Source organism: Phyllobates terribilis, unplaced genomic scaffold, assembly GCF_046119375.1.
Source record: "Phyllobates terribilis strain yellow unplaced genomic scaffold, ASM4611937v1 Scaffold_2__4_contigs__length_985480577, whole genome shotgun sequence".
Lineage (NCBI taxonomy): Eukaryota > Metazoa > Chordata > Amphibia > Anura > Dendrobatidae > Phyllobates > Phyllobates terribilis.
In genome coordinates, this window is record NW_027362762.1 from 105,337,235 (window position 1) to 105,361,289 (window position 24,055).

The 24,055-nt window shown below is 45.0% G+C and overlaps 1 protein-coding gene across 1 annotated transcript; it reads left to right on the plus strand.

The window, feature by feature from the left end:
* Window positions 1-12,173: 12,173 nt before the first annotated feature.
* POLR1D (RNA polymerase I and III subunit D) lies at window positions 12,174-21,767 on the plus strand. The gene is made up of 3 exons (XM_073662470.1): window positions 12,174-12,294; window positions 18,113-18,187; window positions 19,944-21,767. The coding sequence occupies exons 1-3, from the start codon at window positions 12,257-12,259 to the stop codon at window positions 20,209-20,211; spliced, it is 381 nt and encodes a 126-aa protein (XP_073518571.1). The 5' UTR covers window positions 12,174-12,256; the 3' UTR covers window positions 20,212-21,767.
* The last annotated feature ends 2,288 nt before the right edge of the window (window positions 21,768-24,055 follow it).

Genomic DNA, 24,055 nt, shown 5'->3' on the forward strand with positions numbered 1-24,055 from the left:
CTGCAAGATGCTGTGGTAGCCATGCTGGTTCAGTATGCCTTCAATTTTGAATAAATCCCCAACAGTGTCACCAGCAAAGCACCCCCACACCATCACACCTCCTCCTTCATGCTTCACGGTGGGAACCAGGCATGTAGAGTCCTTCCGTTCACCTTTTCTGCGTCGCACAAAGACACGGTGGTTGGAACCAAAGATCTCAAATTTGGACTCATCAGACCAAAGCACAGATTTCCACTGGCCTAATGTCCATTCCTTGTGTTCTTTAGCCCAAACAAGTCTCTTCTGCTTGTTGCCTGTCCTTAGCAGTGGTTTACTAGCAGCTATTTTACCATGAAGGCCTGCTGCACAAAGTCACCTCTTAACAGTTGTTGAAGAGATGTGTCTGCTGCTAGAACTCTGTGTGGCATTGACCTGGTCTCTTATCTGAGCTGCTGTTAACATGAGATTTCTGAGGCTGATGACTCGGATAAACTTATCCTCAGAAGCAGAGGTGACTCTTGGTCTTCCTTTCCTGGGGCGGTCCTTATGTGAGCCAGTTTCTTTGTAGTGCTTGATGGATTTTGCAACTGCACTTGGGGACACTTTCAAAGTTTTCCCAATTTTTCGGACTGACTGACCTTCATTTCTTAAAGTAATGATGGCCACTCATTTTTCTTTACTTAGAATTTGTATTATGGCAAGAAAAAAGCAGCTAACAGTCTATTCAGTAGGACTATCAGCTGTGTATCCACCTGACTTCTGCACAACACAACTGATGGTCCCAACCCCATTTATAAGGCAAGAAATCCCACTTATTAAACCTGACAGGGCACACCTGTGAAGTGAAAACCATTTCCGGTGACTACCACTTGAAGCTCATCAAGAGAATGCCAAGAGTGTGGAAAGCAGTCATCAAAGCAAAAGGTGGCTACTTTGAAGAACCTAGAATATAAGACATAATTTCAGTTGTTTCACACTTTTTTGTTAAGTATATAATTCCACATGTGTTAATTCATAGTTTTGATGCCTTCAGTGTGAATGTACAATTTTCATAGTCATGAAAATACAGAAAAATCTTTAAATGAGAAGGTGTGTCCAAACTTTTGGTCTGTACTGTATCTCTCTGATTTAAGGGCATGAAAATTCAAAGTTTGAAAATTGATAAATTTTCGCCAAATTTACGCTTTTTTCACAAAGTAACGCAAGTCATATCAAAGAAATTTTACCACTATCATGAAGTACAATATGTCACGAAAAAAACATCTCAGAATCAGCAGGATCCGTTGAAGCGTTCCAGAGTTATTACCTCATAAAGTGACAGTGGTCAGAATTGTAAAAATTGGCCTAGTGATTAACATGCAAACAACCTTCAGGGGTAAAGGAGTTAAATAAGATCTGTCATCATATTTCACAATACAAACTCCATATATTACTAAATATATCTGATATTTCTGATGATGCTTTGCATTTTACTTTGAAAATCCACATCAAAATCATTGTACCCCTTTTGAAACTTTAGCACAATCTCCAACCACCTAGTCTGATAACTATTCAGTGTCACTCCTCCCTACTGATATCTCACACTGCTCAGTACAAGCTGTAGCTCTCAGTCAGGCTGGTTGGACAGAGACTCATAAAATATAATAGTGGACTCTAAATAGAATATCAGGATTATACAGCCATTGTGATAAAAGATTTTCAAAGTAAATACACAGGCCTCATCAGAGCTCTATTACATACTGTATGTGATTTATAATGTGAAATCTGGTGAACGGTCTACTTTTAATAGAGCAACATGTTGTAGGGGCTGAGACCCTGATTCCAGGAATTTTTCACTTACTGGGCTATGTGTTTCTATTTAAATAAATTCAGTGTTTTATCAGCAGGAAAGTATCTCTATATGACTAGCTGTTGTGCGCTTGCTGATCAAATCAGGCTCCCACCACTGATTGACAGCTCTCGTAAGCTGACAGTCAGTGGTGTGGACGGGTTATACACAGCTCAGCATTCCAAGCTCAGCTAGATCTGCAGCAGAGAGAACAGGGATTCTGTCATAACTGCTGCACCCAGTAAACTAAGTGACACATTCTTGGAATCAGGGTCTCAGTAGCTATACATCATGGTGTTGTTAGATTACATAGCAAACCACCAAGGTTACTTACTCGTAGCCGGTTTTTCCAGAACCCATGACAGCACACCTTCAGAATGGGATCCGCCCCACCAAGGACAGGAAAGCATCTGAAATAAAAGGGCGGCACCTCTCCCTCGCTTCAGTTGATTACAGAGCATTGAGAGGACCTCCTGACAAAATGTTAGGCAAATAACCAACACCTACATTACACACAAAGCAACCAACTAGTGCACACCCAAGGCGTGAGAAAACAGGGAGGGAAAATACGGGTGCTATCATGGGTTCTGGAAAAATCGGCTACCGGTAAGCAACCTTGGTGTTTTCACTTCACCCATGACAGCACACCTTGAGAGAATTGTGGAGAACGAAAGCACCCTAGGGAGGGACCACCGCCTGAAGCACCCTTCTCCCAAAGGTAAGGTCAGCAGAGAAGGACAGATCCAATCTATAGTGCCTATAAAATGTGGAAGGTGCAGACCAAGTAGCGGCTTTACATATCTGGTCTATGGAGACCTCAGCTCTCTCGGCCCAGGAGGTTACCACGGCCCTGGTGGAGTGGGCTTTGATACCGACCGGGGCTGGAACCCCCGCAGATATGTAGGCTAAACTGATGGCCTCCCTAAGTCACCTGGCAATAGTACCCTTTGACACCCCATGACCTTTCCTATTCCCCTGGAAGGCTAAAAACAGGGAATGATCCTTTCTCCATTGCCTAGTCACGTCTATGTACTGTAATAAGGACCTCCTAACATCTAAATTATGAAACTTAGATTCTCCCGGGTTCTTAGGATTACTACAAAAAGAAGGCAAATCTGGACACAACTTTAGGGAGGTACGCCGGGTCTGGGCGTATGACACCTTTCAAAAAACAGACAGGTTCCCATCAAGGACAGGAAACCAACTGAAGCGAGTGAGAGGTACCGCCCTTTTATTTCAGACGGTTTCCTGTCCTTGGTGGGGCGGATCCCTCTCTCAAGGTGTGCTGTCATGGGTGAAGGGAAAATCCTGTTGACAGTTTCCCTTTAAGCATTCGCTCACATGGATGTAGATTCTCTCATGCATGAGAAAACATATCACAGGAGTGGAGAAGACAGAGAACTTATTTTCTCCATTCTATGTGTCCCACTTAATCGGATAGCACTCAGATGACATCCGAGTGCACTCCGATGTTTTACACGCACCCATAGACCTGTATGGGTAAGTGCGATACAATTCGGCAGGAGAAAAATAATCGCTGATGTGCACTGCACCATAGTATTATAACACTGGGCCGAGTGCTATCCGATAAAACATCGCATAGCACTCGGCCGTGTTGTAAGTGATGCACCCCTGGGCCTTCGTCGCGCGGCATCGCGCGCACGGGAGCTTACCCGGAGCCGGATCTGTTGAGGGTTGTAGTCTCGTGGCGGTGACCCGGTCCGTGCCCAGGGAGTCAAACTGAGCGGCGATGTATTAGCGGTAGATGTTGGACGACTACGCCACCCGTTGAATGCAGCGAAGGAGCTGCCGCTGCAGGGCAGACCGCTGAGGCCGGTGGTAGGATTGTGCAGCGTGATAGTATCACCCCCAACGGGAGGGGTATGGCCTCAGGGCAGCCGACGTGGATGATGGGGGTAGCAGGAATCACTCAGAGACGATGCGGTGTAATTCAGGGTCTTTACTGGTGATAAAGATAGACCCTCCCGGAGTACTGGCTAGCGATCGGGGCCTGGTCAGTCCTTGAGCAGATGGGATCTCCCCTGGCCAGGCGGAGTTGTAGGCCTCCCAAACTGACTGTGCTCTTCTGGCTACCTTGCTAGAGGCGGGTATAAGTAGCCCACGTCCCTGAGTGTACCGTGTGGTGCTCACCCGTATGGCCGGTGACTCGGGGCCTTCTAGTGGCGTCCGCTCCACGACGGCGGTGCTGGTCCCACGCGTGTGACCGTGCCTTCGGGTTTCTTGGCCAGAGGACCTGAAATCCCCTGCCGGGCGGTTTCTGCTGCTGGGTAAAGATTAGTCCCCACAGCCTCGGACTCCGGGTCCGGTGATAGCTTCTCAGTCAGGGCGAGCTCTGCAGCTGCCAGCCCCTGACTCCTTATAGCACTGCTCCCACAGAGCTCCTGATGTTCTTTTCCTAGATCTGCTTCTCTTCTCTGTCTCTACTTCTTCTCTACTCTCTAACCCTGCCTCAGCCCTAGGTTTATATAGGGGAAGTTCTTCCCCTCCCAGGACTGGGCAGGAGGTGTGGCATGCACAGGATCCCTGACCAAGAGACCTCCCACCTGCTCTCAGACATAACATTGCTGTTACTGTGGAAACCAGACCCCTGGGGTGCCACATAAGCTCATGTGAGTGAGCCCTAAGGCTATGTTCACACGTTACGTTTTTTTGCTGCGTTTTTTTTATACAAATTTTAAGCTGTGTTTTACAGTACCAGCAAAGTCTATGAGATTTCAGAAATCTCATGCACAAACATTGTTTTTTTTCCTGACTGATTTGGCAAACTGCTGCGTTTTTGCAAAATGCAGCATGTTACTTCTTTCAGCGTTTTTGCTGCGATTTTAATCCATAGAGAGCAAGGGGTAGTGCAAAAACGCTGCAAAAACCCAGCAAAATATGCAGGTATCAGGTTTTGCTGCTTTTTTGGTGCAAACCTCCTAAAGGTACAGTACGTCCATAAGAAGCTGACCCATAAACGCTTTCTGTATTAGAAATTCCACAGCAGCAAACTCTGTACCAAATTGTATGCAGATGAGAATCCCCAGCTTGTGAATATTAAAATCTGCAGTGTCAGACAATTTGTACTGAGAATTTTCAGTTCTTGCCACACGAGTGAATTTTGCGACAATAGTTATAGTTGATTTTACCACAATATATGTCTTGCTACTACAGAAGTTTACTAAAAACATGTAATGAGTGTTATGCATACTAAGGTGGTAGTAATCGGGGACACCGTGAGCTCCTGAGCATGCGCAGCGCACTGATAATGCTGGGAAGAGCACTTCTAGCTTCATTGTGCTTACTCAAGTAAGATAAGTTTGGTGATTTCCAGTGCCGCAGACACAACGAGACTATTGAGGAGGAGGTCAATCACTCCAATGGGCCGAACTACCCTGTGTGAAGTGACAACCCAACGGGTCAGTCCGAGGTCATTTGCATACACCAAAAACTGCAATAAAAGTTGTTTTAATGCACATAAGAACTATTACAAGGGATATCAAGGAAATGATCGGTAGGGTTCAGTATGCAATCAGACAACAGTATTTTACATTCCATGTTATGGCCGCAATGTCCGATCCAACCATGGATCTCCTGACCAAAACAGACTACATTCAGACATCCATGTTCTATCCATTGTTTTCAACAATACAACACATCCCCATTATAATCTATGGTGCCATTTATCAGGGCTGTGGAGCCGGTAAGCCAAATCTCCGAGTCCGACTCCTCAATTTCCATGACACCGACTCCAACTCCGTCTCCCTCATACATTGCTCATGTTTACATGATGAATTTAAGCTAGGAGACATTTTTCTCAGCTAAAAGTCTAGATCCTTAGATCAGGAATAGGACATTTCATAACTTTCCCAAATTCTTATGAAAAAAATATTCCCCACAAACTGCATTGAACTACTGTACCCATAGGCGGATTATAATGAGGGCAATCTGGGCTACCGCCCAGGGGCCCGGGCCCCCAGGGGGCCCGGGGCTCCGGGGTGTCTATGGCCAGATTGCCCTCATTATATGTGCGGCGCCGCGGCACATACCGGCAGACAGTGGCGGGGGGGCCCCCGGACCGCTCCCCCAGCAGCGGCGCACGGCCGCTACTTCTTCTTCGGCCGGGCCAGCACTGCAGCTGTTAACTTCCCTGTGCTGGCACGGCCACGTCACAGCTAGGAGACACGGGCCCCGTGCGCGGCCATGTCTCCTAGCTGTGACGTCACGCAGTGCACGCCCCGCCTGCACTGCTGCATCGGAGAGGAGCAAGAGGACTGGAGCCGGGGGATGGTGAGTGTGTGTGTGAGAGTGTGTGTGTGAGAGTGTGTGTGAGTGTGTGTGCAAGCAGATATCATTGTGTGATGTCTGTTTATATGTATTTTTGGGTTTCAAATGTGTTTATGCGTGTATGTATATGTCTGTATATGTTTGTGTGTGCGTGACTGCGTGCGGCCTCCCGCTGTCTCTGGGGGGGGGCGCCGTGCAGCCTCCCGCTGTGTATAGATGGTGCCGTGCGGCCTCCTGCTGTGTATAGATGGCTACGTGCGGCCTCCCGCTGTGTATAGAAGGCTACGTGCGGCCCCCCGCTGTGTATAGATGGCTAGGTGCACACCCCCGCTGTGTATAGATGGCGCCGTGTGGCCTCCTGCTGTGTATAGATGGCGCCGTGTGGCCTCCTGCTGTGTATAGATGGCTACGTTTGGCCTCCCGCTGTGTATAGATGGCTACGTGCGGCCTCCCGCTGTGTATAGATGGCTACGTGCGGCCTCCTGCTGTGTATAGATGGCTACATGTTGCCTCCTGCTGTGTGTAGATGGCGCCGTGCGGCCTCCCGCTGTGTATAGATGTCTACGTGCGGCCTCCCGCTGTGTATAATGGCTACGTGCGGCATCCTGCTGTGTATTGATGGCTACGTGTGGCCTCCCGCTGTGTATAGATGGCGCCGTGCGGCCTCCCGCTGTGTATAGATGGCTACGTGCGGCCTCCTGCTGTGTATAGTTGGCTACATGTGGCCTCCTGCTGTGTGTAGATGGCTACGTGCGGCATCCTGCTGTGTATTGATAGCACAGTGCGGCCTTCCGCTGTGTATAGATGGCTACGTGTGGCCTCCCACTGTGTATAGATGGCTACGTGCGGCCTCCCGCTGTATATAGATGGCTACGTGCGGCCTCCTGCTGTGTATAGATGGCTACATGTGGCCTCCTGCTGTGTGTAGATGGCACCGTGCGGCCTCCCGCTCTGTATAGATGGCTACGTGCGGCCTCCCGCTATGTATAGATGGCTATGTGCGGCATCCTGCTGTGTATAGATGGCTACGTGTGGCCTCCTGCTGTGTATAGATGGCTACGTGCGGCCTCCTGCTGTCTATAGATGTCTACGTGCAGCCTCCTGCTGTGTATTGATGGCACCGTGCGGCCTCCCGCTGTGCATAGATGGCGCCGTGCGGCCTCCCGCTGTGTATAGATGGCGCTGTGCGGCCTCCCGCCGTGTATAGATAGCTACGTGCGGCCTCCCGCGGTGTATAGATGGCGCCGTGCGGCCTCCTGCTGTGTATAGATGGCTACCTGTGCTCAATATTGAGTCATACAATTAATGTAAGGCTATGTGCCCACGATGCAGAAATGCTCCGGATTTTACATGCGTTTTTCCTGCCAGGGACAAGTGGAAGTGAAGCGTTCTTCACATACATTTCTGCATGCGGGTTGACAAGCGCTTTCCAAGCGATTTTAGCATCACTTGGAAAGTGCTTGACAACTTGGTCACACTATATAAATTCATGCAACCAGCATGGATTTATATAGTGTGACCCTAAAAGAATGGTAAAAAATAAAAAATAAACATATAATTACCTTCTGATGGCCTGCCGACGTCAGCGGTCGCGTGACCCGTCACATGACTAAATGACGTCACGTCAGGTCCTTTTCAGACCATCGCGAGATGCCGGAAAGCCAGGATGCATCGGATAAAGACACCGGGAGCCATCAGAAGGTAAGTATAATATTTATTTTATTCTTTTTTCACAGGTTCTATGGTACCCGGGTCCGGAGGAGAGTCTCCTGTCCTCCACACCCGGGTACCATCCGCACACTGAAACGCACGGAATCCGCATCTACAGATCCAGTGATGCGGATTCCATGCGTTCCAATGCAAGTCAATGGCGGCGAAAACGCTGCACTTCCGCAAAATAATTGGTAGTGCTGCGGATTTTTCCGCAATGATAATCCGCAGCGGAAATTTCCGCAGCATGTGCACAGCACATGCGGATTATCATTGGGGGAACATGGCAGGCCTTCTACCAAGCGTTTTTTAAGCGTTTCTGCAGCGGAATTGCCGCTGCGGAAACGCTTAAAAAATGCATAGTGGGCACACAGCCTAAAAAAAATTATTATAATTAATATTGTGCCAAATTAATTTCACGTGAACTATCACATGATCTATCACAGGGGATCATGTGACATGTGATACATCAGGTGTGTGTGTGTGTGGGGGGGGGTGCCCGCGTCTTCTAAACTGCCCGGGGCCCTTGCTACTCTTAATCCACCCCTGACTGTACCCAATTTATTATATATTTTAGGATTCGGAGTTGGTCCATTTTATAAAGACTCCACCAAAATGGGCTCCGACTCAGACTCCACAGCCCTGATTTACATGTCTGTGTTTTTTCCACGGACCATGTGTCTGTGCAAAACTCAAGGAAACCTGTCAGCTATTTTACAGTACCATGGATGAAAAGAGATAATACAAGTCTATGGGTCCGTGAAAAACACGTACAGCACACGGATGGCAGCAGTGTGTAGTCTTTGTGCTGTCCGCATGTAGCATTGGAAATAATGGGAGAAGCTTTGTAATTTATTTATTCATCCGTGAAAAACACTGATGACACCCTGAAGGTAAAAACAGATACATGGACCATACACTGATCCAAAACACTGAGGACACCAGTTACATATTTTCACATCCGTATTTAAACATGGAAGTGTGAATGAGACCTAATATATGATTATGGGACTATTAGTTCAGGTCAGGAGACCTGTGGTCGTGCAGAGTATTGTGGCTCTAACACAGATTGTACAATGAGGATGTATGAATGCACCCTAAATGCTGCAAATCGCTATGGTGGCGGTTTGGGAGGCTTACGTGAACAGACAGATTACCTTTTAAAGCCCTATTAGGGCTCATACCAATCTCACCGTTAAAAATAAAATTTGTCCGATGTTGTTCCTGAAAAGTTGGACAAGTGTCATGAAAGTGTCATGCGAGTACAATGCGATTTTTCTCACCCAGCATCCGAATGACATGCGAATGCAATCCGTATGCAATGCGATTTTAACATTAGCTTTTACATAGAGTAATTCTGCATGTCATTTAAAGATAGTTTTCAAAGTAAATATTCTTCAATACATAGATAGATAGTAAGAAAGAAAGAAAAAAAGAAATATCTGAGTGAGATATATAATCAGTGCAGTGCTGTGTATCTTATTGTACATGTATTTAAGAAATAAATAAATGAAAAAATGTAGTGCGGTCCCCCCATAATTTTTATTAACCAGCTGAGGGAAAGCCGACAGCTCACGCTGACGTCAGTGAGGTGAAGAGAAGTCATTGGCTATGAACTCCGCTCACTTTATTCTCGTCACTGAGCTGCTCTAGCATGAGCAGCTCAGCATCTCTGCTGGATGGCAGACTGAATGGTTGCATGATGTGACCATTCAGCCAGCCATCTAGATGTAGCAGAGCTAGACTTGTAGAGGGACAAATGGATTATCTTCTTGTCGGACAGGTGAGGAATATGGTTGTTTATTATTTTACCTTTATCCTAAATAAATGGGAAAAGAGGAGGAGTGTGTTTATTTCAAATAAAGTCTGTGTCATTATTTCAAATAAAGGACTTTATTCTGGTTGTGTATTATTTACAATTTGACTATGGGGTTAGTAATGGGGGTGTCTTATAGACTCCTCTCCAATACTAACCCCTGGGCTTGATGTCAGCTGCCAATACAAAGCTGATATCAACCCCAATACTACTAACCCACTTGCCACCACACCAGGGCAAGTGGGAAGAGCAGAGGCTTAACGCCAGATTTGGCTCATCTTATGGACCCCACAACATTTTTTTCTTCTACCTACATATCTATTCTATTCTGTTGCTTCACGCTGTGAATTTACTGTACACAGCTGATGAAATGTCGGGTTTTCTGTGAGATGGATGCGTAAAATTCGGATGGCACTCGCATGGTCTGAGTGTTGCGCGATTGTTTTATCGCACCCATTAACTTGCATTGGCGAGTCTCGTCCAATATACGAGGACAATCGTAGAATGCTGCGATTTTTTTTCTCAATCCGATCCGAGCTGGGAAAAAAATTGCAGATGAGCACTGAATCATTGACTAACATTAGTCAGAGTGCAGTCCAATTTTTTATCAGATTGCACTCGTCCATCTTTCTGGCAGGTGAGTATGAGCCCTTAAAGAGGAACTTTAACCAAATTTTTCACGTTGAACTAGACACATGATGCAGAGCGGAATAAAACTGCCAGCGCTGACACCGACAAGTATGCAATATTGACCACAAGTATGCAATATTCATACTTCCGGACACATTCAAACTAGACGTGTGCGGCCTCACTCACTTGTATTGAACGAGGCCAAGCACATCTAGTTGGAATGTGCCCGGGAGTATGCATATCACATACCTGCGATCACATGACGATTTGGTCACATAGAGTTACTGCTGGCTTTCGTGAAAAACCTGGAAAACCCCTTTAACTAAAGTAAGTTGGTCACTGCAATCTACTGGCCACTCACAGGAAAGATTGTGATCTGCTCATTGGCCGCCCCTGGTGTCATGCGTACAGCCACATTCAGCATGTGTATTCTAAGAATTCCTTTGGATTCAATAAGATTTAAAACCATGGTGTGCCATAACGCATGGTACATTTGTAGTGAGCTGGCAGGCTCTGGCTGTTCTGTGATAATTGAGATAAAGCCTGTGACAGAAATGATTATGCAGGATGGTGTTGCCACCTTGTGGCCAGAGGTTGCACCAGCGCAGGGTGTGATGACAGAGAAAAAGACTGAGTCTCCTGTGTCCCGCCCTAGAGAGTCACGTGACCAGAGTGAGAAGCAGGAAAAAGCACGCGGAGAGTCTGAGAGAGTCTGTGAAAAGAACCAGGACGGTGTGCAGGTCCTCGTGTGTGCCTTAGAGGATACTCTCAACGTGGCTGCTGTTATCTGACATCTTTTCCTCAGCGCTTTCCCCAGCTTCCGCACTGCTGAAGGATTCAGCTGTTACACTCCCCGCTACTGGAGTGTGGACTACAAAAGGGAATCCACAAGAGCTGCTGTCCGGATCAGAGACTGTAAGCGGGACCTCTGGCGAGAGGCCGAAGTATTCCTTCCTTTCAGCGAAATTTGTTGTTCCTGTTTTTTTTTTTCTTCGGCTGGGACGCCTTCCTGCAAAGACAGACAGGCCTGCGACGGGGGACACATCCTTCTGGAGTAAAAGACTGGTAACGTGTGAGTAGGGACAGTGAGGGTCAGCTTATAAGTACACGTTATTGCTGTGAACATTTACGGTTGTCATTTATTGTGTTCTGCTGTGTTAAAAATGTATACAAGTAAAGATACGGTTATCAAGATAGAGTCTGTGTGTGGGGATCTTGCTGGGCCAGATCATGGATATCAACGCGCGGCCTTGCCCGCGGTCACTTCACATTCCTCAGGTGATCTTCAGTAAGAGCATTACAAAAAAAGTTCCACATTCTGCGATGCTGGCAAAACCCAAAACTGGATCCCAAAAAATGTATTAGTTTATACTTATGTTCACTTTCATGGGACTGTTGCATTATATTTTGATAACGATGATTTGTTAAAGGGATTGTCCAGCCCTAGAAAGTTATTATTTTTTTAAATTCATAAATGATAGTGTGTGGGATACAGTGCAAAGTAATTGGCAGGAGAGGGCGCTCTGAAGGCAGTATACAAGGGGCACTAGTTCTGTATACACAAAAAAAAAGCTGGGTGCGGAAATGGATCTAGCTTAGAGGGGAGGATGGGGTTCTGCGAGTGTTACTATTTTAGGTATTTTACAGTGTTGAGGGAGCACTTTCCTAAAACTGGAAACCTCCTTTAAATTTCCCTTTGTCACAAAAAATCTGACACTAGCCAGACCCCACAGAAGCATATAGCCAGCATGAAGGCATGGCGTCCATTATTAGTGATACCAGACAGGCTGCTGCTTGCTATTCCCAGGCCACTAGCTGCTTTGTGACAACTTCAGCTGCTCACAACTACATCACCTGACCAGGCTGACGTGTGACGTCATCACAGCGCAGCGTTCCAGCAGCGTCTCAGCGTGCTTACGTCGCGGCGTCGGAAGTCGCTGATGATGGTTGGCATTACGTGGTGAAGCTTTGGTTGGCAGCTTCCGGTTGTGGTTCCGGAATCTCTTATGAGTGGAGGCGCAATGAAGGAGGAAGAGCTGGAGCGGTAGGGCCCCTGCTGTGGCATTGCTGTATGACCCCTGCAGGACATCTTGTATTTAGTGTGTGCATGTTATCACCATTGCAGCTGGACGTGTGAATGGGGCACATGGGCTTCACAGTAGTGATGCATTCTGGATCTTGCCCATAGAAAGCCACAGAGTCCCAGAAAGGTGCCAGCTGCAGGGTTGTGATGCCTGGTGTGTCCACAGTTAGTAGCCATAGGGGTGGCCAGCCTCAGCACCCCCATAGTCACGGTGCCCCATATGCTGCCAGACACCGATATGCTCCTGTGCTGTTAGATCCGGAACTGTGACAACTTTGGTTAGATTTATTCATAAAGGGGTTGTCCTATGCCCTCTAGGATGCTGCATAAATATATTTAAAAAAAAAATAAAAAGATACTTTGACTGGTGCCGCTCGCCCGCTGCCAGCTCCGTGTCCCTCCCCGTCGGTCTCCTGACATAAGCAATGTGGCATGACCACTGCAGCCTGCACAGATTACATCCAAATGAAAGAAGCGCTGCCCTACTGCTCGAATATAATTGTGCCAGCAGTCGCATTACATTATGTCAGGAGACCGGCAGGGACACAGGGCTGAGCAGAGGAGCCACACTGGTCTGAGAAATAAGTAGATCTTCTGTAATTTATGTAGCACCCACCCCTGAGATCAAGTATAGGAGTTCATTTATTAGCTGAGGTGCGCCCCTATAGTGCAGACAGACAGTTAAGTCCATTTTACACTATAAGATGTCAAAGAAACATGCCCAGTTATCAAATGATAAAGTGTTTTTTTATTGTTTGCACCTTTTTTGCAGGCAGAAAATGTATCTTCGGTTAGCAGCAGCTCCCCTGATGTAAACAGGAGGTGTTCTCCCAAAAAGGCCACGTTCTGATGTCTTTTTTTTCCTGTATGTGAAAAACATGGACTCAAAACATCTGTGTTTTGTCCATGAGTTTTTACCAGTGATTTTCTCATTTGAAAAGCTTTTACCACTGCAAAGTTAAAAAATGATCAGCGCATCTATTACACACTGATGCCGTGCATGTGCTGTCCATGATTGTCACCGACCCATACCCCTGTATGAGTTGTTATGATCGATCACTCTGATCAAAAGTGGACATGTCTCAGTGATCTTTTTTTTTTTTATACGAATGTCCCCCCCCAAAAAACAGATCTGAATAGATCCATAAATGGGATATAGATAGAACATGTACGACTGAATAAGACCTAACGATAAAAGGACGGAAAATCAGGGCCGTGTAGTTGGTAAGCCAAACCACCGACTCCTCAATTTCCCTGACTCCGACTCCACAGCTCGGCCTCACTACTGAGCGTGTACATAAAGTGCAGCACAGATTCATCTCTACTAAAAGCCGAGATCCTTAGATCAGGAACAGAACAGACATTTATAGGATATTTCATAACTTTCCCAAAATTCTTATGGAAACATTTACAGCTCATCCTGCATTGTACTACTGAGCCCAATGTATTATATATTTTAGCAGTCTTGAGTCAGTCCATTTTATTCCGACGCCATCAAAATGGACACTGACTCCACAGCCCTGATTCCAGGTATACTAATAGCTCGGGGTTACATTGTTTCATTGATGGAACCAGTGTAACGGCCATTTCTCAAAAGTTTTCCAGGAGACATTTTTCAACAGCACATCACCAGGCCACATGTTGCTCGTGCTACTGTGAGCAGCCTATGTGACCTAAATGCGCTACCGTGGTCAGAAGCGTCTCCAGACTTGTCTCCCTCCTTGCACATCTGGGATGTCATTGTTCGGCAATTGCATGGGGAGCTGCCAGCAGTGGATCTTGATGATTTTGTGCCCAAGTGCATTAGTGTGACAGGACATTCCTCAGACAACCATTAATAACCTCACTGATAGCAGCCAAGGCTTTAAGTGCCGGGATTTCTGCACGTGGTGCACATACTCAATACCACATGGAGATTTTTTTCCCCATTTTTTCATCGTATCTATATCCATCCTGTGATTTCCATTATTACGTAACTTTTCCTTCTTGGTGTTGCAATTTGTTTTGAGTGAGGCTTTCTCCTTGTTTGAGCTGCAAGTTTACAGCAACCACCTATGGGAAGCAATAAACTGGATGACTCATTGACTTCTATGCAACATTATTGTGGGCATGATTTCTCTGATTAGTGCATAGGTCATTGTGCGGGGAGGGGAGGGGGTGAGCTGTGACATCAACTATGGTGAATGGTAAATCCTGTATTATTTATATAGAATTGTTACATGCAATTGTGATCTTGCGTCTGATGACACAACAGGAAGCGTCAGTATATTATGAGGCTCAGTGGTTTAGTGAAAACAGCAAGAATTCAGGATTTTTTACTTATTTAGAAAGAAAGTTACCCTAAATTCTTAAAAAAAAAACTGTTTCACGTGAAAATTTGCTTTAGGCTATGTGCCCACGTTGCGGACCTGAAGCATATTTTTTACGCTTCTCCCTGGCGGGAAAATCGCATGCGGATATTACATGCGGTTTTCCCGCCAGGTAGAAGCGTTTGTGAGGCGTCTTTGCATGCATTTCCGCATGCGGGTTATCAAGCACTTCTCCAAGCATCACTTGGAAAAGTGCTTGACAACTTGTTCAGAATGGTAAAAAATAAAAAAATAAACTTTATACTCACCTTCTGATGCATTCTCTGCCCCGTCCGGAGGCTTGAGCGGCTCACGCTGTTGTGTGCAGGACCTGCGGTGACGTCATTGAGTCATGTGGTGGGTCACATGACTCAATGACGTGGCAGGTCCTTCAGACAACAGCGCGACGGAGGGAAAACATCAGAAGATAAGTATAAACTTTATTTTATTCTTTTTTTTACAGGTTCTTTGGTACCCAGGTCTGGATGAGAGTCTCCTCTCCTCCAGACTTGGGTACCATCCGCACATTGATTCCGCTGCACTTCCGCAAAATTAATGAACATGCTGCGGATTTTTGACCGCAGCATATACGCTGCGGAAAAATCCGCAGCATGGGCATTGACATTGCGGAATGCCATTGGGGACCATGGGGTGCGGATATACATGCGTTTTTCAAGCGTTTACGCTGCGGAAATTCCGCAGCATATACGCTTGAAAAACGCTACGTGGGCACACAGCCTTAAACAATAGGTCATCTCTAGTAACACATTGCCTGTAAAGAGGACCTGTCACCCGATGAATATTGAACAATTTCTGCTCCTATTTTATTCGGTATATACTGTAGTTTGAAATACAGACTTTTTTTTTTAATTTTCTGCTTATTTTTTGGTCCTTACAAGGGGACAGTGCTACTGGGTAATTATGCAGAGCAGTCTACAGAAATGCCTCCAGAGAAGCTTGTGAGCACTTCCCCCTTGGTAAAGATCATAAAATTAGCATTAAATAAAATAATCATATCTCTGCAACCATATGGCGGATTTAAAAAAGAAAAAAAAACACAGGACACGGAGGAGCAACAGAAATAAAATAGCGGAAACTGAACACATTTGATCTGGTCATGAGTCGTCTTTAAAGGGGTAATCCCATGTCCAAGATCCTATCCCAATATGTAATAGTTGTAATAATAATAATATTAGCAAATACCTCCAATTAGAAATTCAGTTAGTTTTTCTGATTCGTTCTGTCTCTTTCCTCATGTGCAGGCATCGCAGGACCTTAGGTATCCATGGTTACGACAGTTAGCTAGTTAGTAGTGGTCGTAACCATGGATACCTAAGGTTCTACAATGCCTTGCACATGAGGAAAGCGAATCAGAAAAATTATACGACATTTATAATTGGAAGTATTTGCTAATATTATTATTATTATTACACTTACTACATACTGGGATAGGATCTTGGAGATGGGAATACCCCATTAAATGTCAGAGAACTTGTGATGTGAGATGGAGGGAGTAGGATGAGCAGCCGCTCAGTCTGGTGCCCTTTATGCACAGACTTGTGGTTGTCAGCAATGTTCTCTTGTGTCTAGAAGTCATAATCAGGATGTCTGGGCCCTTCTGTCCACTGTGACTGCAGCCCGAGCTGATAAGACACAATGATCACCGCCGTCTCCTCTGTTCTGTCTGCAGCAGCTTTGTACAGCGTCTCACTATCTGGTACAACATTTTATGCCCGTTTATCTGATTACAATTGTTATACAGTACAGACCAAAAGTTTGGACACACCTTCTCATTTAAAGATTTTTCTTTATTTTCTTGACTATGAAAATTGGACATTCACACTGAAGGCATCAAAACTATGAATTAACACATGTGGAATTATATACTTAACAAAAAAGTGTGAAACAACTGAAAATATGTCTTATATTCTAGGTTCTTCAAAGTAGCCACCTTTTGCTTTGATGACTGCTTTGCACACTCTTGGCATTCTCTTGATGAGCTTCAAGAGGTAGTCACCGGAAATGGTCTTCCAACAATCTTGAAGGAGTTCCCAGAGATGCTTAGCACTTGTTGGCCCTTTTGCCTTCACTCTGTGGTCCAGCTCACCCCAAACCATCTCGATTGGGTTCAGGTCTGGTGACTGTGGAGGCCAGGTCTTCTGGCGTAGCACCCCATCACTCTCCCTCTTGATCAAATAGCCCTTACACAGCCTGGAGGTGTGTTTGGGGTCATTGTCCTGTTGAAAAATAAATGATGGTCCAACTAAACGCAAACTGGATGGAATAGCATGCCACTGCAAGATGCTGTGGTAGCCATGCTGGTTCAGTATGCCTTCAATTTTGAATAAATCCCCAACAGTGTCACCAGCAAAGCACCCCCACACCATCACACCTCCTCCTCCATGCTTCACGGTGGGAACCAGGCATGTAGAGTCCATCCGTTCACCTTTTCTGCGTCGCACAAAGACACGGTGGTTGGAACCAAAGATCTCAAATTTGGACTCATCAGACCAAAGCACAGATTTCCACTGGTCTAATGTCCATTCCTTGTGTTCTTTAGCCCAAACAAGTCTCTTCTGCTTGTTGCCTGTCCTTAGCAGTGGTTTCCTAGCAGCTATTTTACCATGAAGGCCTGCTGCACAAAGTCTCCTCTTAACAGTTGTTGTAGAGATGTGTCTGCTGCTAGAACTCTGTGTGGCATTGACCTGGTCTCTAATCTGAGCTGCTGTTAATCTGCGATTTCTGAGGCTGGTGACTCGGATAAACTTATCCTCAGAAGCAGAGGTGACTCTTGGTCTTCCCTTCCTGGGGCGGTCCTCATGTGAGCCAGTTTCTTTGTAGCGCTTGATGGTTTTTGCAACTGCACTTGGGGACACTTTCAAAGTTTTCCCAATTTTTCAGACTGACTGACCTTCATTTCTTAAAGTAATGATGGCCACTCGTTTTTGTTTACTTAGCTGCTTTTTTCTTGCCATAATACAAATTCTAACAGTCTATTCAGTAGGACTATCAGCTGTGTATCCACCAGACTTCTGCACAACACAACTGATGGTCCCAACCCCATTTATAAGGCAAGAAATCCCACTTTTTAAACCTGACAGGGCACACCTGTGAAGTGAAAACCATTTCCGGTGACTACCTCTTGAAGCTCATCAAGAGAATGCCAAGAGTGTGCAAAGCAGTCATCAAAGCAAAAGGTGGCTACTTTGAAGAACCTAGAATATAAGACATATTTTCAGTTGTTTCACACTTTTTTGTTAAGTATATAATTCCACATATGTTAATTCATAGTTTTGATGCCTTCAGTGTGAATGTACAATTTTCATAGTCATGAAAATACAGAAAAATCTTTAAATGAGAAGGTATGTCCAAACTTTTGGTCTGTACTGTATATATTACAATAAATATATAATTTTTTGTTGTTGTTGCAGGAAAGCAGTAGAAGAGCTTCTCAAAGAAGCCAAAAGGGGAAAGGATCGAGCCGAGACTATGGGGCCAATGGGCTGGTATGTTGTATTATGCCATGGTCATATTTTATTTGCAGGCGAATTTTGTAACATGTTATATGTAAGAGGAGTATATCGCCAGAACAGTGATATTTAGGGGTTTCCACTTCTCTATCCCCCACATATTCCCAATCACCATGCGGCCTTCATATTGAGTGTCTGCCCGTCTCGTGATATATTGCCGGGTCCGTGGTTAATCAGGACGATCAGTTGGCATACAGGGCGGACTCTGTAACAACACCACCAATTTGGGTTCAGAATTATACACAGCTGTCGGAGGAGCACCTGCTTTTTCTTATGGTATCTTCTGTGGGTCTGGCCTGGTATACAGCCCCTTTTCATTAGATAGGTGATGAGTGTCTTATTGCTGGGGGTCCTATCACAAAGACCCCCCACTAATCCTCAAAATGGTGCTCTGGGGTCATCTGTGCACCACCGATATGCTAATTGGCAGCAGAACTTACCAAGCTTGTTAGCTTAGCTATCTCCATCAGTCCAATAGACAATAACAGGAGGGGTGCAGCGCTCGCGTGACCATCACTCTATTCAGCAGGGTAACTCCAGAGTCCTGTTCTTAGCATTGGTGGGGGTCCCAGCTTTTGAACCCCCAGCGTCTTCTATACTGAAGATATAGTGAGCCAACCCCTTCTAAGAAAGTAAATTGTATTGTTTTTACTATTTTACTCCAGCGTTTTTTTTTTCTTTATTTCAGCGCTGGAGTGACTAACGTAAGTTCCCTGACCCTAGTCTTATACTCTCCAGCTGCCGTCTTCAGCTCTTCCCAGTGCCACTTCTGTCCCGCACTGCCATCTTGTGACCGTGACTTCTGACTGCGTGGAAGTGAGAGGTAACGGTCACAAGCTCTCAGTGTAAGTCTATGAGATCCTCCTTCTGGTCTCATTCTTGCCTTGTTCTGGATCTCATAGACTTACATTGAGCTGTGACTTCCGGACCACCCAGCAAACACTGGAGCGATCCAGCAGGTCACAACCTGCAGAAGACGACCGGAGCTGCGCCAGGAACAGTATGGTTCTTGCCCTATGAATGGATAATACATTTTTAGTATGTCACCATCACGAGGTTTTGGCTGGCATGCACACAAAAAAACTCACAAAGCTACACGTAAGTCCCCAGGTAATATTAGCCTGTTCCTCTGTCGGCCTTTGTACAGCGCAGCCCCCTGTGATGACACCTGCAGCGGTCACATAGGACAAAACGTCATCACAGGAGACCGGCATGGTGGGTACCAGACAAGGGAAGGTGAGTATATATGTGTTTGTAAAGAGTATAAATTGGGACAAATGGGGTCTATTTTGGATTCTGACTTTCCCCATCTAACTCCATGGATTTTTGCAATTCTGCATTGTATCCTTGCCCTTGTCCCTGTATACATACCATAAACATATGAAGCTCAGAAGTTCTAAGTCATGAACACCATCTCTTTAACAACTAGTTACATATAAATACCACTTGTCTACATATACAGCAGGGACAGGCTGTGTCTCCGCAGATCTTGGTCAATAGGTCTGAATAGAACAAGATCAACATTTGCAAGGCCACTGTGATTTACAGGTGGCAGAAATTTCCAGAGAAGCATAAAAAGCCATTCTTAATAAGTGTTTTTGCATATGTGTAATCAATCTAAGGAGGTTCCTACGGATTTTTTTTGCTTTCCTTGCGCTGTTCTTACTTCGGACACTAGGTGGCGCACATGACACGCTGATTGACTGCAGCCGCTCTGTATATTCTGTTGCAGGATGAAATGTCCCCTCGCCAGCACCAACAAGCGATTTCTGATCAATACCATTAAAAACACTCTGCCCCCCGATAGGGAGAAGCACAGCAGGAGAATGCAGGATGAAGAGGAGACCGGGGACCACAGCAGGGAAAGGAGGCATTCAGAAAAGCACAGCGCACACCCCTATAAGAGGAGCGACGACTCCAGAAAAGATAAAAAGGGATCGCAGTCTTCAAGCAAGAGCACACGGCATAGTCAGTCCAAGAGCGAGGGCAAGAGACGATAGCTGCGGGGGAGGGGTGCAGCAATAATACTCATACTGTTATCATTTTGCAATATGCAGGGGGTTAATACTCGGTCTCATCTGACTCTGGCTATGACTGTTATATGTTATACACGTTCTCTCTGCAATCATTGCTGCACACAGATTATAATAGGACAGTAATGGTGGCCATACACATGGTATGAATGTCTGATTGAGCTACTAATTAGCAGCTAACTGCAGATAATGAGGTTAGCAGGGCGGCCATAGTGATGAGCAAAAAGATCAAGGGCTATCCTGGTCCAGTTTGGTTTTTTGTGGCCGGCAGACCAGGGCAGTGTCTTATGTCTGGCAACCAGGGTGCTCCTGCTGCTTACTAGGCCCCCATAACGTGAGACTTAGTCATTTGTTCTCGCATCATGGAGGCCTTGTAAACGGCAGAGGTGCCCTGGATATAGGGCAGAGAATTGAAGTGAACACTGTCATGTAGGACTGGACTCCAGGCCAGGGTAGTCTGAATCTTTTTGCTCATGTTTAATTGGGCATGTTGGGCTTTCAACATGCCCAATCCTTCTTTTATTCCCACTGGAGATGAGCTGCAGTCAGTGGTATCTGACATCGGTGTATAACCCTGTCCCCAATGTGAATGCATGCACACTTGCCTGAGCGTGCATGGGTAGGGGGAATCGTCAGCTGACTGATGACCATCAAAGGCATATGGCCGCCTAAAACCACAAACCACTCATTAAACAGATGTTTTCACATTTGCATTTAGTTACACATTCATGGGGTCCGTCAGGAGTTTCATCTGAACCCCCCCCCGCAAAATGAGATTTGAGCGTATGCGCCGACGAGGCCATAGGCTATAATGGTGCCGACAGAGCGACTGTGCGTTCTGCCGTGCATCATTTTCGGGCGTATAGGACACCCAGACGTAGTACACTGTGCCTGAGTGTCCGCCTCCAGTACGCGTTACCGCCAAAAATGATGCACTACAGAGCGCACATTCGCTCTGTCGGCACCATTATGGTCTATAGCCTGTAGGCACATACACCCAAATCCCGTTTTGTGGGGGGGTTGGGATTTAACCCATGCCGGGACCCACGAACATGTAATTAAACGCAGTGTGGAAGCACCCTAAGTAGTGCATAATTGTCAAGGGTTGAGTTAAATGAAGATAAATTGGGCTGTTCTTGCAGATATAAGGAGCGTTGAGCTTGCAATGTTGCCCAATCTGTGGCTCTCCTGTTCAATGAAAATTACAACTCCTATCATGCATGATGGGAATTGTTGTTTTTTCATGGGTTGGGGGGACACTTTATAGAGTGCAGTGCTATCAGGACAAAAGGCTTGCAGGCCAACACAAAACATGGCCCCACGTGATCTGCGTGTGCCGTAACCCTGCATGTCTAACTGAGCCATGAAGCGCAAGACGAACTTGTGTCAGCTTATTTTTCTTGGAATATCATTGAAAGGGTTAAAGTTCCTTTGTAAATACAATTCTATACTACATCTAAGAGTACATTTTTGAGTGTGTTATTTAAAAAGGTGTTGTCCAGGAATATATATATATATATATATATATATATATATATATATATATATATATATATATATATATATATATATATATATATATAATGTAAAAAAGTAGTTTGCTTTCTTTGAGAAACAGCGCCACTCCTGTCTATGGGCTGTGTCTGGTATTACAGCTCTGCCTCCTCACAGCCCATAAACCATAGTGGCGCTGATTCTGGAGAGAAGGAGACCCCCTTTTTTTTTTTTTTTTTTTTTTTAATCCTGGAAAGCCAATGAAGGACTTGTTTGTATATGGCTTTGCTTTGTTTTTTTATCTAGATGTTATTTACTATTAACAGTAATAAAACCTTTTTCTTTTCCCATCTTTTTATGATTTATTCTGAAGATCTTCAGATTGCTCAAACACACTGAGAAGTTCTGTAAGTGCTCATAAAGATGGATGGATGAGATTGGAGACACAGGGCTGTGGATGTTCTGAAGACGATGCCCCCGTTGTGCATGGGCCGTGTCTGGTATTGCAGTTTTGTCCTATTCTGATTTATGGGACTGTGCTGCGGTTGTAGACATACAGTATAGGCGAGTGCATCAGTTCATTTTGCAAAGCAAAAATTGAAATAGGTAGAAATAAGAACTGGAGAATATATGTGCGCATTACTTATATCGCCCAGAGAAGGACGTTGATAAGTCAGTATGCACTGTATAGGCTTGTTCACATGTTTGGTTTTTTGACGCATTTTTTCCACGTGTTATTTTCATGGAAAAAAAAAAGCAGCATTTGACAGTTCCAGCAAAGTAAATGAGATTTCTGAATGCTCATGCACACGCTTCTCATTTTTACCTTGGGGATTTGAGCCATCAAAGTGTTTTTCTTGCAGTTTTTCACCCATTTTAATGAATGGGAAAAAATGTACTCAAAATGCAAAACATCTGCTGTAAATACTGAATGTCTGTACATTTCCTATCTTTGTTTTTGATTGCACCAGTCGGCCTTTACACTTCAAGGCATGATCCCCACAAGACCTCTGAAAACAGCTTGTGGAATCTGGCCCTAAGCCTATGTTCACATTTTGCATTTTTGGTGCTTTTTTTTTTCTGCAGGCAAAACCTGCTCTCTTGGCAGTAAAAAAAAAAAGCAACCTCAAAAAAGCAATTTTTGCTGCGTTTTTGTCTGAGTACACTTGTCTCTTGTGCATGCTGATAAAGTTTAGTGCATAAAAAAATAACCTGATTCAACTTCATCAGGTTTTGGCACCAAAAACGCAGCAAAACCTAATACCTGCATTTTTGCTGCATTTTTTGCACTGCCCTTTACTTTCACCATGAAGCACAGAGGGACAGGACTTAGTTTGAAAAGTCGTTCTGTTCGGACGCAGTTCCTTTAAGCTTGCCCATTTTTCCTGCTTCTAACACATCAACTTTAAAGCCGCGTTCACACGTTGAGTATTTGGTGAGTTTTTTTACCTCAGTATTTGTAACCCAAAACCAGGAGTGGAACAATCAGAGGAAAAGTATAATAGAAACACGTCACCACTTCTGTATTTATCACCCACTCCTGGTTTTGGCTTACAAATACTGATGTAAAAACACTCTCAAAATACTGAACATGTGAATGTGGCCTAAGAATTGGACGTTTATTTCCTCCAAAAATCCACAACCAAAAACTGCCTGAAATACAGTCTCTGATTGAAGCTTACTATTGATTTCAGTTCGAAGCCGACATTACTGTTCTTGCAGTACGTTTTTATTTCTCTGACAAGGTTTTAAAAACTTCACCCCGGAAAAATAAATAGGTGACTTATTTATTCCTCAAGGAATCCACACCAAATTGGACATTGAAGTCAGAAGACTGCAAAAAATAAAAAAAAACACCCATGAAATAAATACTTCAAAAACTGTGTCCGGCACTGAGAACCATGTGAAAAAAACACGGATTTCTGATATAGATTTCTCTTAAAAAATGTTGGGGTTTTTCTAACTCAATTCTGTGTGACCTTACCCTAAGGCCCCAGCCCCACATTTAGTATTTGGTCAGTATTTTTCCCACAGTATTTGTAAGCCAAAACCAGGAGTGGGTGATACATACAGAAGTGGTGACGTGTTTCTATACTTTTACTCTGATTGTTTCACTCCTGGTTTTGGGTTACAAATACTGAGGTAAAATACTGACTGTGGGGCCGTAGTCTTAGGCCACAGCCCCACTCTCAGTATTTGATCAGTATTCGGTCAGTATGTTTTCTCAGGAGTGGGAGCCAAAACCAGATGAGGAACAATCAGAGAAAAGGTATAATAGAAACAAGTCACCAATTCTGCATTTATCACCCACTCCTGG

Coding starts and splice junctions, on each gene's coding strand:
- POLR1D (XM_073662470.1), top strand. CDS start 12,257: ATGAGTGGAGGCGCAATGAAGGAGGAAGAGCTGGAGCG. Junction 12,295..18,112: donor AAGGAGGAAGAGCTGGAGCG/GTAGGGCCCCTG, acceptor TTGTTGTTGCAG/GAAAGCAGTAGAAGAGCTTC. Junction 18,188..19,943: donor ACTATGGGGCCAATGGGCTG/GTATGTTGTATT, acceptor ATTCTGTTGCAG/GATGAAATGTCCCCTCGCCA.